We start from the raw sequence: 22,495 nt of genomic DNA on the forward strand, positions 1-22,495 counted from the left end.
TAATAATGTAAAGTATATTTCTCCAGTAAGAACATTTTTACCCAGTTGGAAAGAGTAGGGGCTGCTGTGTTTTCCTCATTGGAAATATTTTCTATAGTCATTAGTACAGACTAAGGGAAGCTGTCCGTTTATTCAAAAATAGTATAACCATATTTCATCCATGGATGCTTGTATACAAAGGTCAGGACAAAAGGAAATACATAACTTATAGGAGATAATTGTTTAGTGTTTTTCTAATTCCACATGTCTCTCATGTACCCTCCAATACTCATCCAAGCAACAAAAGTTCATGAATACAGAAATATACAGGGGTGTCTATGTTTGACAGGCACATGTGTCCTTTCCACCAGTCTGTAGCAGCTTGCCTTGTTGATCAAGTTATAATACATTATCTATAACAGTTATCCAGAAGTGCTTACTGGATTGGTGGAATTCTTTAGTTACAATTATTGCTAAACAAATTCAGACACTTCCTATTTAGAAATATGTTTCTTGCTTTCCATGATCTCATCTCAAAAGGTGTAGGCTCTCTTGTGATTCGAATTAGCATAAGCATCTTGTGATTTGAGTTAGTGTAAGACTGGTACGCTCGACCAGTCTGAGATGGTGTTAGCTTCAACTAGAAAAGAACGATCCACATTTTCTGGATTGGCACAGCGAAGGAAGAAACCTTTGGCCTTTTTCCCTGTGTCAAGTACCTCTTCTCAAATTCTGGTAGGACTTGGATTACTCAAGCCATGTACCCAATCAACATGTGAGGGTTAAAGCCAGACTGAGAAGCGAAGTAAGAATAATTGAGTCTTTCAGTTCTTCTTTGTTGTGTTTTTTTTTAAGATTTATTTATTTGTTTGTTTGTTTGTTTGTTTGTTTGTTTATACATGTGCTGGGTACAGTCAGAAGCACGGGAGGGTGAGAGAATTCACCAGAGCCAGAGCGGGGAACAGAACAGACAGATCAACGAAATACACTGCTGAGGGGAGCAGTGGGCATGGCAGGAGAGGTCTGCGTGCCATGTGGGACCCTCACCAGTGGCCGGGGATCTAACCAGCACTGCAGAGGCTGCAGGCAGCTTCGCAGCCCAGCGCTCAACTGCTGCACCACCAGTGGAGGCCCTTCTTTGTTTTGTTTAACAGAGTCCCCAAAGAAAAAGCTACAGGTGCAGTGGATTAGAGCTGAATGCATGCATCAGTCAACTGAGTTTAGGACTTGACTCTGCCACATGTTGGCTGTGTGACCTTGGGCAAGTTATTTAACCTCTCTGAGCTTTTGTTTCCTCATATATAAAAGAAGGTTATGAATCCAGCCAGTTCTACTTTTAGAATTTAGTGAGATATTGCAGATTAATTCTCAGTACATTGCTTGGCATTACTACGGATTTACTAAACATTAGCTTTCATTTTTATAATAATTATTTTTATAATAATTATCATTAATGTTCTTATTCTTTCCTACCTCAAAAGTTCAGCCATGTACCTCAGGTCACTGAACTGTACACTTAAATTAAAATCATATGAATAAAGTGTTCCAACCTCATTCAACCAGACAACACTCACTCTCCAAAATTAAATACCACACACCCAGGAAATGAGACAAGAAGAAAAATTATGGAAAAAACACTGAACTAAATGACAAAAGACTTGGGATTTAGTTAATAACCCCTGTATGTTCAATCAAGTCATGACACCTTTTTGATTCTCTCAGTTTGTGCTATAACACATATAAAAGAGCATTGTTGCAGCCAGAGTCCTTACTGCTTTTTATCAACTTCTAAGACAGATCCAGGATATTGTGGAGAAGTGCAGGAAAACTGTCCTGTTCATAATGCATTTATTTGGTTACAAAAACATCAGAGCATTTAATAATGTACTATGAAATAGGCTCTGACAAATTCTGATTGACAGAGACTGCCTGTCTTGACTCAGTTAAGGGGAAATGCCCTGGCCCCAGCTGTCGTTTCATGGCCATTTCCAATGCCCCTCGGCTGATATCTTGTTTAGGACACAACTCCCAAGAGTTCAAGGCCAAGAAGGAAATCAAGGAATCACTGAATGAGACTGTCCCCACAATCCAGAGATACGCACTTCCCAGGGGTGTGATAGAATGGGTTCTGAGATAGGCACAAGGGGACCTTCAGTGGTTCTGAAGTGTCTTGATGTCTCAGTACTTCAGTTTTCTCAATTGCAAAATAAGGAAAGTTGAACTTAAAACCTTCATGATCTAACACTCTGTGAAGCTGTGTCAATAAGGCCTTTGAATTTTAGGATATTGTTCTGCTTTTCTCCCCAAATATAAAATAACCATTGTCACACATGGCCTTATCAATTGTCTTGGCTCCTTGTACCCCAACATCCACCCACTCCCATAATTTCCATTTCCTTTTTAAGTCAATATAGGCCATCTTCAGGGGAAGGGCATATTTTTTTCGACCCAATGTCACTGCTGTTTAGGACAATTTTGATTTGTCTAGACTAACATAAGGATTTTCATAAAAATACATACAAATTAGCTTTCAAATTTTAAAATGTACCATCTGGTTTTGAAATTAGAGGGAGAGTGACGAATTTCTCAAGTCTCTCCATTTGTTTCTTTACCCAGGATCTAGTAGATCCCATGTATAATAGAATGGCTATGCGGGAACATTCCAAAAGGATCTCCCTATTTCAAAACCTGCCCCAGGAAACATATTTTCTCAACAAATGTCTCCTGAAAAGCAACTTTTAGATCTAAAAGTTCCTGTTGGGAAGCCTGCATTTCCACACCAAAGTGGGACCATCTTAAAATGAAAAATACCCTAAAGCTATTAAAATCACTTACATTAGTCAAGTTTACTATTTAAAAATGTATTTTAGGGTTTTCTTGTTAATCTGACTCTCTGACAAAAGAAATTTTCCATCGAATACCCATGAATAATTACAATTTTATCATTTCTGCTAAGTCTCAAAGTGGTAATGAATAAAGCAGAAGCCCTTGTTGACATGAAGCTTATCTCCTGCTATTAAGAACTATATGTATTTATCTCGGAGTTAGAGCTGTGTTTTAACTCCCGCAGGAACAGCCATTCTAAAAGGCAAAGCGACTCAGGCAAAAGGTATCTGAAAGCTTTGGCCACAGGTAGAATTTTTTTAAGTTCCTAATCTTTTCTTGCTTGCCAATAAACTTTTCAAATTTTCTGCATTACAAGAATTTCTTGCTATTTACAACCATGGGAGAAAGGGGTGGAGTGTTTCAGGAGGCTGGTGGGAGGGGAAGTGGGTATAGTCTCCTGTAGCTGCTTCCCCTTTGCCTTCTCAGCTTTTCTTAGGTAGAACAGTCACAGGAGGGACTGAATAGGTGAATTTTAACCAATTCATTCTTCCTGGGCATCAGAAGTAACTGTAGTACTTACACTGACTTCCTGTGCTCTCCCCTGTCCCTTCTTGTTTTTCCCCTCCTGCTAGGCCAATCCTCCTCTGTCTACCTCTTACCTTCACTGTCCTGCATGGCTGGGTGCTGAGGCTCACCCTTGTCTGTGGCTTTAAAGTCACTCAGAATCCATAAGAAGTGAATGTCTTCGGCCCTGACTAACGATGCTAAGCTCAGGATTCGTACCTCTCTGCCTTCCTTACTTTTCCAATTTTAGTATATGTGCTGCCGAAGCGAGCACCTTCCTTACTTTTCTATCTGTTAGGTCTAATAGACATCTCAGATTTAACTTGTCCAGAGTAAAGCCTTTGACTCTCTCCATATCATCTGCAATACCAAGTTACTTCTTCACAGTCATCAGTCATAGCATTCACCCACTTGATGGGGGTCAAAATTGGAGTCATCTTCAGCTCCTTCTTTCCCTTGCTGCTTTGCCCAGCTCTGGTGGTGTTGCTGGCTCTACCTCCAGTCTGTCCTGACACTGTGCTCTTCTCACCCCATGCCTTCTGCTACCAGCCTTGTGCAAGCCTCCACACCACTCTTCTACTGCAAAATCTCTTAATCATTCCCCAAACTTGAATTCTTACTCTCTGACAAGCCATTCCCAATAGAGCAGTTAATGCAATTTCATTCAAACAAAAATCGGAGTAAACTTGTTCCTTCTTTGGATTTTCCACTGGCTTCTCTCTGCTTCAGAATAAATTAGAAACTCTTTATCATGACCATTATGACTCCCTAGCCACCTTTTTCAGCTTATCTTTCTCTTCTCTCATTTTCCTTCTCTCACAGCCTTCTTTCCATGCAGGGAACACTCTGAGTCCCTTCCTGCACTGAGACTTTCATCCAGGTGGTTCTCTGCACAGCTCTTCCTCCATGTCTATACATGGGTGCTTTTCATTATATAGTTTCCTGGGTAAAATATAATTTCTTTGAGAGGATGCCCCTTGACACCTATCTAAATGACTTCACCACACCTAACATTCCATCTCAGCATCATGTTACTTCCTTTGCAGCAATTGTCACTCTCTACAAATGTTTATTTGCTTCCTTATTGTTATCTCTTCACTCATTAGGATGATGGCTCCCTGTGTTCTGAGACCTTGCTTGTTCTGTTTTGGGCTATTTCTCTGAAACCTATGGTTCAGCAGCATCCTTACACCAAAACACTTCCCGCCCATCTTCTGCCCTGCTGTTTCCAACGCCACCATAAGATCTTAGGACACTGGGTTTCCTTGAGTTCCCAGCATATACACTTGAAAAGTTGCCTTTATCCGCTAAAATCTTTAGTGAGATTATTTGGAACTAAGAACAAAAGGGCTTCAAGAAATGTAGAGCAAGAGCAACATATTGAAAGGGAAAGAGAGAGAGAGAGACAAAAGAATCTCAATTTTTGCTAAGATTTGGCTAACTAAGAGATATCAGGTAACACCAAGTAGTCTTTGTTAAAATAACAGTGACTTTGTCAAATTAAGACAAAGCATCCCCAGACTGAGTGTGGGGCTTTCTAGGCTCAAAGCCATCTAGCCTTGCAAAGTGTGCTATCTTATCTTATGTAACTGTGCATTCTGGGTACTGTTCCGGTAGGGATAAGTTGCATGTGTGCTCACACACACACCAGCAACTCAGAGACCGAGAATGTTCTGGGTTTGACTTTGATAAGTCAGCAAGAAGGACAAATTTTCACCAAATGGAATAGGTGATCTACTGACAATTAAAGATTATTCATTTCTGAAAGTATCCAGAACATGAAAAAGAATTGCTACCTCCAAACTGTTTCAGTCAAAAATTAGTGTCATTAATAATGATCAGTATCTCTGCATTCTCAAATCTTGGATGTGCTTCTCTTTTGCCTATAGAAAGCTTCTCTGAACAAATAGGCAAAAAGCTTCAAGGAGTCTCAGAATGAAAGGGGCATGACTTCCCCAGGCTAGAAGGAAGTAAGTGACCAAGAAATGCATAAAAGACCTCCCTGCTTTTGTCATGGTCATTCTTATTTTTGTCTTTACTGCCCTTTATTTCATAGAGCACAGCTACTTCCTATTGCCACATTATTTTCCCAGACATTTATCACCTACCAATTTTTTTTTCTATTGTCTGTTCCCTGGGCTTGTATGTGTGATGTGTTTCAATAGTTGTTTCAGGACTACCCTAACAGTATTAATATGACAGAGAGTTGGTCAAACAGAAATTATCCAAGGACTAGATTGTAATTCAGAAACTTAATTCCCTGTGAGCAGTAGCTGCATCCTTTGCTGACTCACAGGTCATGGTCCGAATTCTCTCTCATCAGTCCTTTTTGTTTTTGGGTTTGTGGATGGACTGACTGGCACTTTCTCCTCTCCAGCGCTTGTGCCACTTTACAAGGTTAAAATAAAAGACTTCTGGAAGTGTGTATGAAATGAGTGGAAGAAATAATGATAAAGAACCCAGGAGAAAGGGACCTTGTACAGAATTTTATAGTATATGGTACCAAGACCATTGTTGATGTTCAACTCAAGTTCAAGAAAATAAACAAATTAGCAATATACTCTTCAGTCACCACTAATATTCCTTTCCTTCCCCAAAGCACCCTTCCTGAGATTGTGACATTAGGAGACTGGGAATATTGCAAAGCAAACATCTGGAAGCATTGATAGTAAACATAGGAGAGAAATGCCTTGCAAAACCAGCCACAGGTCAGGAAACGCTAATCTTATCAGGAGACCTGGAGACTATAATGCCGTAGACCATTTAGATGGTGTTATGTTACTGTGAACACATGTTTATTTCCATCCATCATAGGCATCCTGTTTTGGAAAAGGCACTGGAATTTTAAAGGTATGATCATTTTAGGACCATTTACTACGTGTCTTACCTTAAAAATTAGAAGGTAGAAGAAAATCATAGCACCTTCAGAGCCTGAACAGCAGGAAAAATACACATGTATTCATATTTGTTTCACTTTTTTATTTATACAATTTTCATGACCGTTCAATGACCACCCAAACTCAGCTTTTCATGAAGTGTGGTCTATGGATTGTTATCAATAAAAATCTCTAAGGAATTTTGCTTAAAAATACATGAATTTTGGCTCTAAGTAAACTTTTATTTAGGCTCCAATCATGAGATAGTAGCTGGAAATCTGCATTTTGACATGTTTCCCAAACATTCTCAGGCACACCAAATATGAGAACCACTGAGCTAGAAGATCTAGGTATGCTGGTTATAGTGACAGGTGACATCAGCTCCCAAGGCATTGAGATTCATCTGTGCCAACCTGTTGTTCTGTGCTTGGAAAAGAGCTTAACTTGAGTTTTAACACAAAGACAACATGCTGTTTTTCTTGGGGTTTTAACCTGGGGTCCATAGTTAAAAGGCAATTCACAATTCTCATTAGATTCTCATGGAAGGATTGTATCTCAGGAAAGGTGTGTTCTAGCACAGTTTAAAAGATGATTTCCAGCTCAGGTAGATGCTAAAAGGAAAGGATAAAGTACTCAGATCAACCCAGATAGTTTTTGAATCTCATTTTCCTTCCCATTTCTGTGAATATCAGTGGAATTTTAAACTTTGTGAAGAAAGGGCAATTCAGGATCTTTTACTCCCAAATATAAGACCCCTTGGACATCATGATATGTATTTTCTCTCTTATAGGAATGGAGAAGATAAGACTAATTATTTGTCAATCATTCAGAACTCTACTTCTAGAAAGACAGAATCAGAGCCCAATACATATGAATGGGTCACTCTAGAGCCCAATTTCAGCATAAGGCAGGATGAACTGCACTTTTCAATGCAGGATTCTGGTGTAAATACAGACACCACAGTCATGTACAGGCCTGAGAGGGACAGTAAAATGTGGAAGTGGATTTGGAAACCAAAATATTATGTCAGCAGTTTTCTCTTTCATTTATTCTCTCTTATCAAAACCAACTTTTAAACTCAGGGGCCCTGTTAATAAAAACATAGATAATTTCATTTGGAAAAACCCAAGAGCTTCATGTTCAGGGTTTTTTTTTTTAAAAAAAATTCCTCTCATCCCCTCCAGGCAAAAAAGTGTTGGGCGGCTAATTCTCCTTGCAGAGCCCCATGGATAAATCAGAGCTGGTGAACTTCTCTGCTCAGAGTGAAGGAAGGTCAGTTATTAAATACACACAGAGCCCTGCAGCTGGGATCTCTGCAAAAAGAAGTGAAACCTCAAATACAACCCCCAAGTTTAAGTCTTCCTTTTCATTTGTAACACCCTCAAAATCTCTTGAAACTCACTCTTATTTTCATAGGCATTTTTTTTCATGAGAAGTGTTTAACAATGAAAATGATCAATAAAGTTATTTTTTCAGGACTATTATCCAAACAAGCATTCTTCTTCAGAAAGCCTTATTTTTGTGTAAAGTATTTGGAGGCGAATATTTAGAAAAACAATACTCCAATGCTTTGAATTTATAAGATACAAAATAATCAGTTTTCACTGCACTGCTTTTCCATCCGCAGGGGATGGGCAGGTTCTGACAGGCACACATTTCCCTCCACATGGAATGGGTAAACCCACCAAGAAAGAAGGAGTCTCTGAATCAACGGTGTGAAGGCCCCAGGAGAGCTGCATTGTTAGCTCAGGTGTGGCCCCTGACTAGTTTTAGGTGTGAAGGGGCACTGTTGAGGACCAGGTGAGTAGTGTGAGGCAGGCACCACCACTGTCACCCAGAGAGGCGACCTCTACCCTTTCTAGGTTTTTGATGTTATGCCATAAAAAGGTGCCACCCTCCCATCATCTTCCTTGGAATATTCGCTCTGATCAAATTGTGCAGTTCTTGAAGTCCGCATTTGCCATCCTGATTGCCAGGGTCCAAAACACTTCTTGTTTCTGGATGCATGCACATTCACCCAGGTCACCAGGAACATCTGGGTTAGGGAAGGCATTAGTGGATTGATACAAAGCAGTGGGGTATCCTGGCACCTCGCTGACTCTGGTGTTGACAGCTTATAGTCCAATCTCAGTTCTACTATGGCATTCCCTGAGTCAGTTTCTTCTTCCATACAATGGGTTAATAATGGAACCGCCTACCTCATAGTACTGCGGAAAGATGAAAAGAATGACTGTGGGACACCCAACACCATTTAAGGCACAGAACATGGGCTCAATAAATGTTGGCTAATGATGAATATACATATCTTGCCACATGCACATGTATATGTATATATTCCTATATGTATGTATTGCATTTTTGGAAAAGTCATGGCATATTTTTGACTTTTCTAAAAACCCAATTTATGTATGTGTGTGTATATATATATATATACATATATATTCATGTGTGTATATTTGCATAAGTGGATGTGGGTAAAAAATAGATAATACCATGAAATATCAACTTCCACGAATTCTAGGAAAGGATAGAGAAGACCATAATCTTGATGTTTCATACAAACAACAAATATAATGGAAAAAAGCAGAATGGCCAGCTCAAGGACGTAAAATTGAGAAGAAGGAAAGATTGGTGAGAAGTGATACTTCCAAGGAAAAGTCCTGTCCAATGTAGGCATCACCCTATCCCGCAACTGATGGGATTGACCTGGAGCTATCCCAGCGCCTAAAGAGTAGTAAGTCCTCACACACCCCCACCTAGGGTCTGAATTAGGAGAAAGAAATGGAAACACTGACAGCTCCACATTTAAGGAAGCGCTGACTCTTGAGGTTGTGTGATTGTCACCCTGCACTTGCCAGTCCCAGAGAAAAAGAGCCTTCTTAAATTTTATGCCTCAGGCACCCAGTTTGCTTTAGCCTGTATTCAGTCACCACATTTTTTCCTAAAGAAACAGTGGGAATTTGGTAGATTACTCCCTTGAGCCAGGTTGCCTATGGAGCCTATGGGAGAGGTCTCTTTCTCTCTCTTCACCAGTGGCTCACCTTTCCCCAGCATGACTGCCCCTCGCCCTGTCTGGATGGGCTAGTAGGCCATGTTCTGGCTCCACTCTACACCAGATGTGCATTCACTGCATCCTGGCCATACCATTAGGCTTACATGCATACTTCTACCTAGATTGCTTGAGCCTTCTGTGCTCCATCAGTTTTTGTTCTGTCTTCCTATAGTCCTAGTCCTGAGTTGGTTAGAACTGTCACTGTGATGAAAAGTCCTGGTGGTAGTGTCCCTTTTCTTAGGGTGCCTCAGCTACTATGCAAGAAGTACCCCAAACAACAGAATGTCAAGTCTGCTCACCTCAACTTTCAATTCCCCTGGATCCTACATAAGGAAACCTGCAAAAACAGTCTAGGGTTAACTGCTCTGATAAGAACCTCAGGGCGCTCATTTGGGCATTGCTGGTGTGTGGATCCAGGAAAAGGAGATTAAGAAGAATCTAAGGTACTTTAAGGAGAAGCAAGAAGCGGTAGAGATCAGGGACAGATGTTAATCAGATTTCCTAGGACTTTTCTTATTATTCTAGGTTTTCTGGATGTTCCAGATCTTATTTTTAAAAAATTTTGTGACCTTTTAAAAAATTACGTCATTTTCTATTGAGATGTTAGTTTGCAGCCCTGCATATGATTTAGGGGTATAGACTCATACCTTTTAAGATGTATGTATATCACCACACCACACTCACCCACTCTTGTAGCCTTAATTCTACCCTCATATTTCTAGGGGTTGTTTCAGTTTAGTTTTACCTGTTTCTTTGTTTTTTTCCCCTATATATTTCATATGAGTAAAATCATCCTGTATTTGTCTTTCTCCTTCTGACTTATTTCACTTTAGCATAATTCCTTCCAGTTCCATCCATGTTATCAAAAACAGTGAGAGGTCATCTTTTTTCTTGCTGTGTAGTACTCCATTGTGTATATATACCACATCTTCCTAATCTACTCATCTGTCCTTGGGAACTTAGATTGTTCCCATAACTTGGCTACTGTAAAAAGTACTGTAGTGAACGTAGGAGTGCACATATCCTTTCAAATTAGTGTTTTTGCACTCTTTGGGTAGATACCTAGGTGTGGAATTGCTGGATCATTGGTAGATCTATTTTTAATATTTTGAGAAACTTCCATACTGATACTATTTTCCTTACAGGATGAACTGTTCTACATTCTCTACGCCAACAGTGTAAGAGAGTTTCTTCTTCTCCATATCCTGAGCAATACTTGTTGTTTCTGGTCTTTTGCATATGGGCCATTCTCATGGGTATGAGGTGGTACCTCATTCCTTTTTTTTTCATTTGTGCTTCCGTGATGATAAGAGATGATGCATATTTTTTTTCATGTGCCTGTTGGCCACCCTTGTCTTCTGTGGAGAAGAGTCCCTTTAACTCTTCTGCCCATTTTTTATTGGGCTATTTATTTTCTTTTTGTTGAATTGTATGTGTTTTTTGTAGGTCTTTGATATTAGCCATCGTTAGATATACAATGTACAGGTATCTTCCCCCATTTGGTAGGGTGTCTTTTCATTTTACTAATATTTTCTATTGCTGTGGATGCTAAAGATTTTAAGAACAGAAAGAAAAAAGGGCATTTGTGGAAGAAAAATGCTTAGAGAAGACAACCGCTTGTGCAGCCACCAGCCCAGGTTCAGTCACGCTTCTTAAGCACCTATGTGAATCAGGGGCTTGCTGTGAGCTAGACATGCCAAGATAGATAAGCCCAGGGCCTCCCTGGTGTTGTAGAGGTTAATGTCTCAGTGCTATCAAGCTATCACCAGCCACTGCCACGTAAGTTCGATCCCTGGCTATGGGAGCTACCCACATGGTGCAGCAATCCTCTCCTGTGTTGCCCACTGCTCCCCTCAGCAGTGTATTACAGTAGATCCTACCTGTTCTGCTCCCCACTCTGATTCTGGTGCTCTCATCCTCACCTCACCTGCTGTGCCTCTGACCTACATTCCAGTCCTTGTATGCATAAATAAATAAAAGTAATTTTTTTAAAAAAAAAAGATAGATAAGCCTAGTCTCTACTCTGAAAAAGTGAACAACTTATGAGAAAGACAGGCTTGTAAATAGATACATTCCAGAACTGTTTTCTTGCTTGGACAGAATCTGCTCCAGAATGCCACAGGAGCCCAGAGAAAGGGACACTCCTATCTCTGCATACTAGACCAGCAAGGCTTCACAGAAAAGATAGTGCCTGAGTTGAGGATTGTATTCATTCACTAACTCATTCATTTATCCAACAAATGTGCATTGAGTGTCAACAGCTTTTCAGACTCTGTGATAGGCTTGAGTAGTTCAGTGACATACACTCTTTAAAGATGAAGTCAAAATTAGAAAAAGGAAATCCTATGAGTAGGCACAGCTGATAATAATTTTTAGGGGTGATCAAATGGCTCATATGAACTCCCAATTCCTACCGTGAGGCGTTCAAATGCTTCCATTATTAGAAAGCCATTCCTTTGTCTGAATCACATTCAGTGTCACCACTTCAGAACATTAGAAATAGATTTTGACACAGGAAGGGCCAGCAAGGGCCAGCCTGAGAGTTCTTGGTGTGAGACTGGGATATAGGAGTTGCAGGAAGTACAAAACGGTAGTAATCAAGGGTTGACCATTCTTTTGCTCTCTTCCTGGGAGTGCTTGGAGTTGACTTTAGCAGGCCATCTAAACCAGCTTATCCTGCTTGTGCACAGTTTAGATATATGCTGCATAGTTTCATACAGACATAACCCCCAACCCCCGCTGCTGTCCACCATGAAAACATGGGACACCCAAGTTGAAGGGAATGCTGAATGACAGACACCACGTGGGTATGCAGTGGTCTGTGACCGGAAGGTTCACTGGAAGCAATTTGCAAAGGAGGCCTTAGAAAACCACCTGGATGGTTATTGTAAATTAAAAAAGGAAGAGATGCCACTTTTTTCTGAATAATTTTTAATACTAGGTTTATGGCTGGGTACATGTGATAGTCATTACAGCTTATTTAACTCTGAAATTATCTGGCCCCTCAAATTCCACTGGGACCGTAGGAATCATGGGTTAAATTTTGAAAACAATGTATGAAAGAAGATGTTTTTCCTTGAGAAGAATAAATTCAAACCTTAGGGGGAAAAAAGAAAACCAGGTCTCTGTAGGAAGGATGGTTATTGTTTCTTCTATCTGCTGTGTTTTCCATGTTTGAATCAGAAATTTACCCAGTCACACAAAGGTTACTTCTGTTGGCTGGCGTGCCCCTGGGTCCCACACTCCAAGTTGTGCCTTTTCTGGTGGGCTGTTTTGGAGGGAATCCAAAAGCATTCTGAACTCTGAGCTCTAATCTCTGAGGTTTCCACTTCTTTGGAGCCGAACATTTCATCAGGAGCTGGGAGTAAGTGAGTGAGTTACACCGAACAGCTGCGCGGTACCCACCGCCCTCTCCCCAAGGATGACAGGTTCTGAAAGGAGGGTGTTGCAAGCATTCCTGAGCAAGCCAGCTAATCTGGAGGCCTAGCCTGTTGGCTGGGGGCTACTTCTAAGAAGGCTCCCACTGGAATTACAGCATCTCACGACTCCTATCTGCAAAGCCCCCCTTCTTCAGAAAAGCAGCTATGACATGGAAGGGGCTGGTGGGGGGTGGGGGGGAGAGGCGTGAGAGAGCCAAATGGGTGAAAAAGGAAGCTCTTAAGTTGGAAGGGAATTTCCTTTAGGGAACAGGATATTCTCTATCATTAGCTGCTCACAGGAAGGGAAAGGGGAAAGCAGGGCTTCTTTTCAAGTGGGGAGAAACCAAGCAGCCAGTGAAAATGCCTGATTTGGAATGGCAGGGGGGAGACTTCTGTTGGGACTAGCAAGTGCAAATGTAAATGCTCAGACCCCTTTGAACTCTGGAATTGATTTCAACTCAGACCAGCAAGCCAAAGACATTTTATGGGAATTTTAACATGTCCAGGCACATAATTGGCATGGTGGCATCATCACCAGGTACAGGGCCCTCAGATTTGGCTGGGTTCTAGAAGCCTCTTTCTCCTGGCAGGAGCAAGGATGCTGGTATGTCTCTCCATGTCTGTGCCTGGCTTTGGTCAAAATTTTGTTCCAAAGAGGCACAGGAAAGTGACCTTAACATAATCTTTATCTACAGCACAGAGTCCCTTTTAGACACTTGCTGGAGGAAAAAAAGCAGGGGTAAGACTGTAGCAGCTGAACCCAGTGCTTGTGTGTGACTGGTCTAAGAAAAATCTACAAAGCATTTTCCCATCGAGGTTACAGGAAGATGTCAATTTGGAAATCTCCACCACATGTCCATTTTACCTGCCTAAAATAATAGCATAAAGAAAGCATTTACATTTGAAAACTAAGGTGACGATGGAGGACATGTTGGGGAGAGTGGAGAAGGGAAAATCCTCTGCTTCATCCTAGCCAATGTGGTCAATGACTTATAAAAAGGAGACAGTAATTTATAGAAAATCTTGTCAACCTGCCTGGAAGTGGAAAGGCTTTGTAGGAGCTATTGTTTTATTTATTCCCTGCATCAGAAGAAAAATCAATAACTGCCTGGCAAGTCAGACGTAAGTGAGTTATACAGGCCACTGACATGGTGGACCAAACTTTATAACAACCACATTTGCTGCTGTCAGGCCACGGGCTTCAGTGGCGCCAGCTGTAATTACGGCCGATCACCTCTAATTCAGAGCTGCCTGCCTTGATAAAGGTGTCACTCGGGCAACTATGGCATCAGCGTCAATTGAGGATGTCATGCTCCAGGGCAGACTGCTGGAGAAAGCCTTTCCTGGCCCAGCCCCCTGGGTCAGGGAGACTGTTGAGCCAAACTGGCCCTTTTTTTTTTTTTTAATGTTATTATCAGATCTTTAATTTGGTTATTTCAAGACTTTTAACATTTGCAGTAATTGCTTCTGGAGAGATTAACATGAAAAAAATTTAGACAATGTTTTAAGACCCATGCTGGTTGATAGAACTCAAGATTGAGAGCTTTCTACTCAGGGCTAAGTGGACTATTGAAGATGAACATATTTTAATGTTTTGTTTGCCGTGATCGTGGTTTTTTTTTTTTTTTTATGTTTTAGTGGGAATTTTTTCATCCTTTTTTTTTTTTTTTGGATGTACTGCTAGTTTACATAGTTGTTTGTATTTGGGGAGTACAGGACCCTTCTTCCAGCCCCCTCCTCAAGTATTGTAGCCATAATGCACCCATCACCAAAGCCCCCTGGTTTACCACTTTAGTCCATTATGCTTCTTTCCACCTCGTTCTCACCCCTCTTCTCCCTCCCCTCTCTGAGTTGAACCTTGCTTTTTCTTTTTTATTTTAAATATTTCTTTTACTCCATCCTTTATTTCTTCCCCAAGTGATATTACAATTACGTATGTTATGCCTTTTGAAATTGTCCACAATTTTTCATCTTTTAATTTTTTTATTTTCAGTTTTTTCTCCTCTTTGCATTTTATTTGGGTCTTTCTCTTTCTTTCTTTTTTTTTTTTTTTAAGATTTATTTATTTTTATACAAGAGTTGGGTACAGGCCGAGGCGCGGAAGAGTGAGAGGATTCACCAGAGACAGAGTGGAGAGCAGAACAGGCAGATGACCAAAATACACTGCTGAAGGGAGCAGCAGGTGCGACAGGAGAGGTCTGTCACGCCATGTGGGTATCTCCCTGCCCGGCCGGGAATCGAACCCGCATTGCAGAGGCTGCGGACAGCTTCACTGCTCTGCGCTCAACCCGCTGCACCACCGTGGAGGCCCTCAACCTTGCTTTTTAACTGCTCTGAGTGACTTGCTGTGATATTCCCTGAAGCTGATGACAGCCCTGTCCCCTAGTAGCAGATATATTTAAGAAATCAAGAGATTTCTTTAAAATGTAGTTTTTGGTGTTGTCTGCTTGGGAAATGTGAAGAGACAAATGTTTATGTCACCTGCTCCAACCACTGGTTACAAAAGCCATTGGAGGCAAGACATTATCAAAAACCTATGACTATTTTGGAGAAAAAAATTGCCAACCCACGCCTTTCTTCTGCTTTTGTGGTATTTGAAAAAAAAAAATTAGTGCACTTCCCATTTTTTTAAATTGCGTTTTTTTTTTTTTTTCTTTTGGAAGGAGGCCTAAGGGGTGAGGGGGAAAGAAAAGCGAGAGACAATACAGTTTAAAAGTCCTGCTAACAAAGCAGCTGAGTGTCTGTGCTGTTCTTGGTAAAATCCTGAGCAGGAAAGAAGTGAAGTGAGGATAGAATTTGGCAATTAAAAGGGCTTCACTGTCATTTGTGAATGATCCTGTTTGACTCCCCCTCCCCCCTGCTCCAGGCTGTTTTTCCTCACTCTGTAATTAAAAAAGAGACACACTTACTGTTTGTTCTTCTGTATCCTTTTAAACTCACAGACAGCCCCACCCGCACCAGCACCGCCCCCCCCCACCTCCCCAACAGTAAAGGAAGGGATATACCTTGCTTTCATTTTGGGGGTGAACATGTTTCAATTCCTGCTCCTTGGGACACCTCACCTGAGAGGGGAGGGGGTGCTGATCTCGGAAAGGAAAGATGATCCTTGTGTTTTGCAACTTGGTTCCTTTCCCCGTGCGCATTTCAAAGAGCGACCACTACGGGCCATCGGAGAGAGAACTGTCAACCCCCAGATCCTGCTGCCTCCAGACGCGGGCGTGCGTTTGGACCAGAAGTGGTTTTGCCCTTGCTGACAGGGAGGTCAGATGCGAGAAATCTCTGGAGGGGTGGTGGTTGGCATTCAGCAACAGAAACTCCCATCCAGCTCCAGGGGAAAAAAAAAAAGGGGCCCTGGGCGATGGAAACCGTGTCACCTGGTTCCAGCAGAAGCCCGGGCTGGTAACCTGTCCTGCTTATTCATGCTCAGTCCTTCCAACCTGTTCCCGTCTCCTCTCCCTTTGCCCCCCACCGTGTCTCCATCTCTACAAGTGTCTCCATTGTTATTTCCCTTTCCCCAAACACCAGGGCATTTTCTTTCAGCCAGCGATGTTTTTTCCCCCCTCCTCGGAACCCGTGGACCCCTGCCCAAAAAACTCGCAGCCCCTCTCTGCGCTCCCAGGCGGCACTGTTTCCCCCTCTGTTTACTGGTTTCCAAGGGCAATTGCACCCGTAAGGCTCCCTGAGTCTGGAACTCAGCCTGGGGCTGTTTTGGTTACATTGAAGTTTTTGCTTCAGTTCTGCCAGATTTAAATGGTGACTTCACCAGCACTGAGCTAAAAGGAGAAGGGGGAGGAGGCCGAGCCCAGGAGAAAGAGAGCGAGCGAGCCGGAGGGAGAGCTTAGAGCCAGGCGCAAGAGAAGGGCCAGCGCATTACATCATCGCTTGGCCTGGAATCAAATGGGAAGGATATGACTCACTCAGGCTAGTTAAGCTTTGGCTCAAATTCTACACACACTCATTCCAGAGCTCTCATGTTCTGCACCTCAGGAGGGAATTCAGCCTCAGTGATGTCCATGAGGTTTGTTTTTAATTTTATTTTCTTTTTTCTGATTTTATAGAATTTTTTGCCCCTGCCACCTTCTTTTCTCAAGTCTGGGTCGCCCTCCTGCTCTTCATTTTCTCCCCGTGTTTCCTTTCTCCCCGGCTTTGTTCCGCCTCTTCTTCCTTCTTCCCTTTCCCCAGCCTCTCCGCTTCTCCTCTTGTCCCAAAGAGGCATTTCTTTCCACTTTGATAAGAGTTTTGTTCCTGTACAGCGACCTGAGTGAGTTGAACAGCGGCAGGGCTGGGCGGGAAAGGAAAAAAAAAAAAAAAAAAAGAGCAAACCAAAGCGACCGGAGCTAAAGGGCCACAGATATAAAGCGAAGCGAGAAAGAGCAAACTTGGGCGAAGTTTCTTTGCTGCGGTGTCGTTCCTAATCGGAGGAGACGGGAGAGAGTTAAAATGCAGGAACCAATCGCTTGAATGGTGATGTAATGCAAGAACCGCAGGGTAGTTAAGTAATGTGAGAGCTAGGGGGTCAGGGTTGCAAAGCATTTACCTGCTCTCAAGGGGTTTTCAGTTTATTATCAATTGCAGTGACTGTAACTGGCTTCAGACTGCTATCTCTAATTATTCGCAGACGCCCCTTTTTTATCTTTTATTATTAAAAGTAAAATTGTATTATGGTATTTTAAAAAAACATGATATTATCACAGCTGGGTATTATTTTCCACCAGGATTCTCTCTGTCTCTCTCTTTTTTGAAATAGCTCAACATGGTTATCTTTTCATAAAAGGTCAAAGTAGTGGTGGTGGCAGCCGGGAGGCTTTTTGAGTGTAACTGGTGAATTGTAAATGCATGGAAAACTATTTGGTGGGTTGTCTGAGTATGATAGCTCCGCCTTTGCGTTTACTACTCAATACACTGTAGTTTTTTAAAGCAGGTGACATCTGATGATATCTTTCCTCCCTATTAGTTCACCTAATGATAACAGCCATTGTGCATTTCTTTGAGAAGCTTAGCTTTCTGTTGTTTCCCATGACAATTAACTTAGTCCAATGCTATCTTTTAAGACTTGTATGATCTTCAAGTGCTTTTAATATGAGATGCTGGAGTTATAGGAGTGATGATGATGAAAATTTCGGGATTGATCCGTCTAGAAACGCCTAGTTAATATTTGCAGGTAAGGAATTAACACGAAATAAATGCAGAGGGTCCAAATAATCGTGTTCTTAAGGCCTTCAGGATCTCGTGTACCCAGAGAGAGAGACTTTTGTGTTTGGAAAGTTATTACCACACATTTGTATGTTTCATAAAATATATTTAGTGCTGCGGTGCACTGCCTGTGTTCGTGCTTTCAGTGTTATTAAACAGTTACACACTGAAGCCCTCTGCAACTCAAGTGCCAGCCCAATGAGAGAGCAAGTCCTGTCCCTTAGCTACTCCAGTCGTCTTGGGCTCATTTAGTCCCTAGTCATCGTACAATCAGCTGTATATTGAGGTATAGAGTACATGCCAGGAAGGTGTTTATGTTTATTTAATGCATGTTTTGGATATAATTGATCATAACTTTTCATGGACATCTCTCCTTTTTTGGGCAGAGATGAAAGGGAAGGAGAAGGGTAGGTCATTTTTGGAAGAAACATCACAGTGTAGTAGAGGCCAGAAGCCTGAGTGCTAATCCTGACAACCCAGAGCAAGACCCTGTAGCCCTCTGGCTTTACTGCAAAATGATGAATCAGACAAGGTGGCCAGTAACCCCTCCCTCACAAGTGGTGCCAACCTGAGGGGATCTCTGGTGTTGCTTGGAAACTGGAAAGTTCTGTGTCCCATGTCCATGTGCTATAAAAGTTTTGCTGAAAGGTAATTGGCAGAACTTTTCAGAGAAAAGTGTGTTTGAATTAAGATGAATGAGTGCCTTAAAAGAACTGAATGGGGGAGGGTGAGAAGTAGCATATGTTCCCCCACTTGGAAGATTGGTTTTTGTTTTTGTTTTTGCTTTTTGTTTTGTTTGTTCATGGGGTGAAATTTTTAGTTTTCAAACACTACCAGCAGTCCTCAGTGAGAGGTAATTGGTTAGGTGAGTCAATCCAAAGAGTAGCAGAATAGACAAGAGAGAATTTACCTACCCAGTGAACTTTTCTAAAAGATCCCACATGTCCCTTAAATGCAAAAAATGGTGCTACAATAAGGGAGACGTTCTTGCTTCACTTATGCATACAATGCAGAACAGTATTTGTAATGAATCCCCCCTCTCTCCAGGCCTGCCTGACTACTTGCAGGTTTCTGTAAATTTCTGTAATTGTAGCATAAATTCAAGTTTTTAGATGAGATTGAAGACTACATTGTAAAACCTGCAACAAACATGAAAGATGCTTGTTAGAAAGATAATTCTAACAATATCCTATTCCTGAGCCAAAGTTCGTGGTAGTAGGCTTCTTGTAAAGTGTGTATAGGCCCAGCTTAATTGTGCATAGGGAAGGACCACACTATACTTATCTGGGGGAAAAATTACCCAGAGCTGAAACAAAACCAGTGATGAAGGTTATTAGTCATTGTGCAAGGTTTGATAAGTGCCAAGTATGTGCCTGGAACTCCAGGAATAAAGATGGCATGATTTCTTTTTTCAGAGCACTACCATTTAAACTGACTTGGCTCCAAGTTGTTCACCCATAATCAGAAATGTCCTGCTCGTGATGGACAGACAGACAAGGCAAAAAGCCCAGCAGTGATCCTGGGTCAGACTTAAATTACTTTATCTTATATTACTTATCTGTACTTATATTTACTTAGATTACTTAATTTATATTACTTTATCACAGTGACGCTGAGCGTAAAAATCATTGGCTTGCCTGTTTGGTGACTGTTTTGCTTATTATTGTTGTTGTTTACAGGAAACATTTATTGAGTTAATTGCAGACTCATATGCAGTTGTAGGAAATAATAGAGAGATCCTGCGTACCCTTTTCCCCCCAATGGTAAAATCTTTCAAAACAATAGTGCCATGTCACAACCAGGATGTTGCCTTTGATACCATCCACTACTTTATTCAGCTTTTCTGAGTCTTGCTTGTACTTATTTGTGTGTGTGTTGTTTTCAGCCATGTGAAAACTGAGCATAGGATTTGCCATAGTTCACCCAGGCTAACCCCCTGAACCCAATCCTCTCTAGCTTGCTGTCACTGACAAACTTTCCAGTACCATCTCCTGACTTGATAAAGGAAGGGGCTATGCTGGTCAATTGAGAATCCTGGTGATGTTGTCATGTTTTATGTGCCCTTGAGACATTACCTGAGTCATAGTTTTGTCCTCCAGAAGAGTCTCTAGGGAGGTACCTCAGATGTTGGCAGGTGAAGGTGGAGACAAGCCTTTTATGGGACAACAGAAAAAGCACAAATCTATCCCCTCTGTATGCCAGGCACAAAGCAGAAGAATGCCAAATGTTCATGTCTGCATTTAACCATAAGCAGTGCTGAAATCAGCCATCTTCCTCTCGCCCTCCCTCTTTGCCCTGGTAGCATATGAAGAAAGAGGCTGACACAGGGGAAGCAGCCTCTGTTGATCAGAGAAGCAGTATGTGTGTGAGTGGGTGTGTGGAGGGGTGTCGCCAGAAAGAGCATGGCCTTTGGAGTCAAAATGCCTGGGTTCCTCTTATCTGCTGTGTGACTTTGGCAAGCCTCTTAACCTCTCTGTGCCCTAGTTTTTATCCCTTTTGTAAGGTGGAATTGTGAAACTAGGAGATCCCTTCTTAGTCCGTGGCACACAGTATGACTGCAGGGCAGCCTGAGTGGCTGCAGCACAGGTCCTCCTGGTGGACTTCCTAGTGGAAGTCTCTGGACTGCAGGTCGCTGACTCCTCAGACCCACTGGTTACCTTGTTCTCAGGGTCGTTCAGGCTGCTTCCTCCTCCAGACTCTCGTCTCTTAGCTTTCTTATTCAGAAAATCACACAGGTGTGAGCTCATGTTAGGTACTAGAACCAGAGAAATAAAAGCACCATTCTGATTAAAGTGAGGTGAGGACTAACGAGTACTGATAACACCTGCCTCATTATCAGTGACCTGAGTGGAGAGAGAGACATGCACAATGCCAGTCTGAAAAAGACCTTAGTGTCTCCATCCATACTCAGTTGTGGCTTTGTGAACGGGAAAATGAAGTGAAATGGAGAGGAACAACCAGTTGTGAGAACCAGATTCCACTTTGCCTCAACCAAGAGGAGTTTGTATTTGCAGGTGTCTATAACGAACCTGCAGTTGGGTGAGACCAGTTTTCAGCTTACTCCCTCCCTCTCACATATTTTTTTTCTGGTGGTAAAATGGTGTTTCAGAGATTTAATAGAGGGGACTTCCAAGGTGGCAAGTGGAAAAGTGTTATGTTGGTGAAGTTGGTGGAATTATAAAACTTTGATGGGGCCCATTCTGGGCTCCCTGCATCTGTGCTGGAATGGTCTTAGGCTGTGGTAACATTGCGTGGTCACATTGCATGGTAAAAAATATTGTCTTGTATTTTACTTAGTAAGCACTGGGCAAGAAGGCCAGGTGAACAGTAAGAAGCAGTCATTAGTTTGGACTTGAGAACCAACACTGTGTGGGCCTGACAGAAAGCAAGTAGGCAAATCTGGAACTGGGATTAAAGAGGGGAGAAGCGGTAAATTGAATCCTGGTTCTTCTTTCTGCTCCCTTGGGTTTCATTTTCATGTGCCTCTGACTGTCGAAGGGACTCCTTTTGCGCTGCATGGTGGAATGCCAAGTGAGGGACATGGAGAGTAGCCAAAAAGAGGAAGGAAAATGGAGGAGGAAGGATACATGTGGACCAGGTCAATAAAATTTCTTCAGTACAGATCTAACCTTGTGATTTCTAAACAGACTGCTGCTCTGATTAAAATATACGCTGTAAGGCTTGGCACTTTCACAGGCGTGTATTTCACGACTTACATCCTTGAATACTGACATTGACTTGACTTAGCATTCCAGAGTCCATTGCGTACAGCGCAAACATTGGATCCCAGGCCCATACATCTTTCCTTCCTGGACCTACACTGGCAGGAGAGTTTATTTAATGATTGATACAGCAATGTTGTACCCAAGAAGAATCAATCAATAGCTTGCAATCATTGTGGAGAGCATGACAGTGGTTGTGTATTAGCCAAGACCCGACCAGCTATCAGCAAAGTCTTCCTTTCCTATGTGATATCAAGATTTGAATTCTTGCTTATCATTTTTTTTTCTTTGCCATCTGAATGACTGAATGAGGGCTGGATGTGTTCAAAAAAGCAAAGCCTAGAAAAAACAAACAAACAGTAGCTCTAAATGACTGCGAAGGTATCTATCAATGCATTGACTCACTTACTCATCTTAATGGAAAAAGGGGCCAGAAAGCTGTACTGGATAAGCCAGAATGCCTAACGTGAGGTTCTGTGTAGTAGGGGCCTATGAATGTATTTTTTTTTAAATCAGTGATCCTTAACAAGTTGACACATATGCTGATATGGCAAAGAGGCGACCTGGCCTTGTAGCTTGTGGGCCTGGCTGTCTTCTTGGCTCTGCCCCTCCACCCTCAGTTGGGCCCAGCTCATGGTTAAAGGAAGGAGACTGCAAAGGTAGAGACTGTTTGTTTACTAGAGATCAGTGTGGTCCGGCATGATTGTGCCCTGTGCAATGGTCTGGAGTCAGACAGTTCTGTGTTTAGACTCTGGCCTGGCCACTTGCTGTGTGATTTTTCACAATTTATTGAAACTTTGGAGATTCAGTTGCTTTATCCTCAAATTGGAATTTAGGTGCTATTGACGGTAATAATAGTTAACA

At 41.9% G+C, this 22,495-nt stretch overlaps 1 protein-coding gene across 2 annotated transcripts in view; it reads left to right on the forward strand.

Annotated features, from left to right (window-relative positions):
* CREB5 (cAMP responsive element binding protein 5) overlaps positions 1-22,495 on the forward strand; it is a gene marked incomplete at its 5' end in the record, with an annotated part of 311,356 nt that overhangs the window by 174,737 nt on the left and 114,124 nt on the right. Inside the window, one exon of one of the 2 annotated variants that reach the window (XM_084230937.1) lies at positions 16,688-16,734. The exons of the other annotated variant lie outside the window; for it this stretch is intronic. Within the exon in view, the coding sequence (XP_084087063.1) occupies positions 16,688-16,734 (47 nt within the window). Of the gene's footprint in view, positions 1-16,687; positions 16,735-22,495 lie in introns of those variants that run through there. 2 annotated transcript variants of the gene reach the window in all.

This window comes from Talpa europaea (genome assembly GCF_964194135.1).
Source record: "Talpa europaea genome assembly, chromosome: 3".
Taxonomy (NCBI): Eukaryota; Metazoa; Chordata; class Mammalia; order Eulipotyphla; family Talpidae; genus Talpa; species Talpa europaea.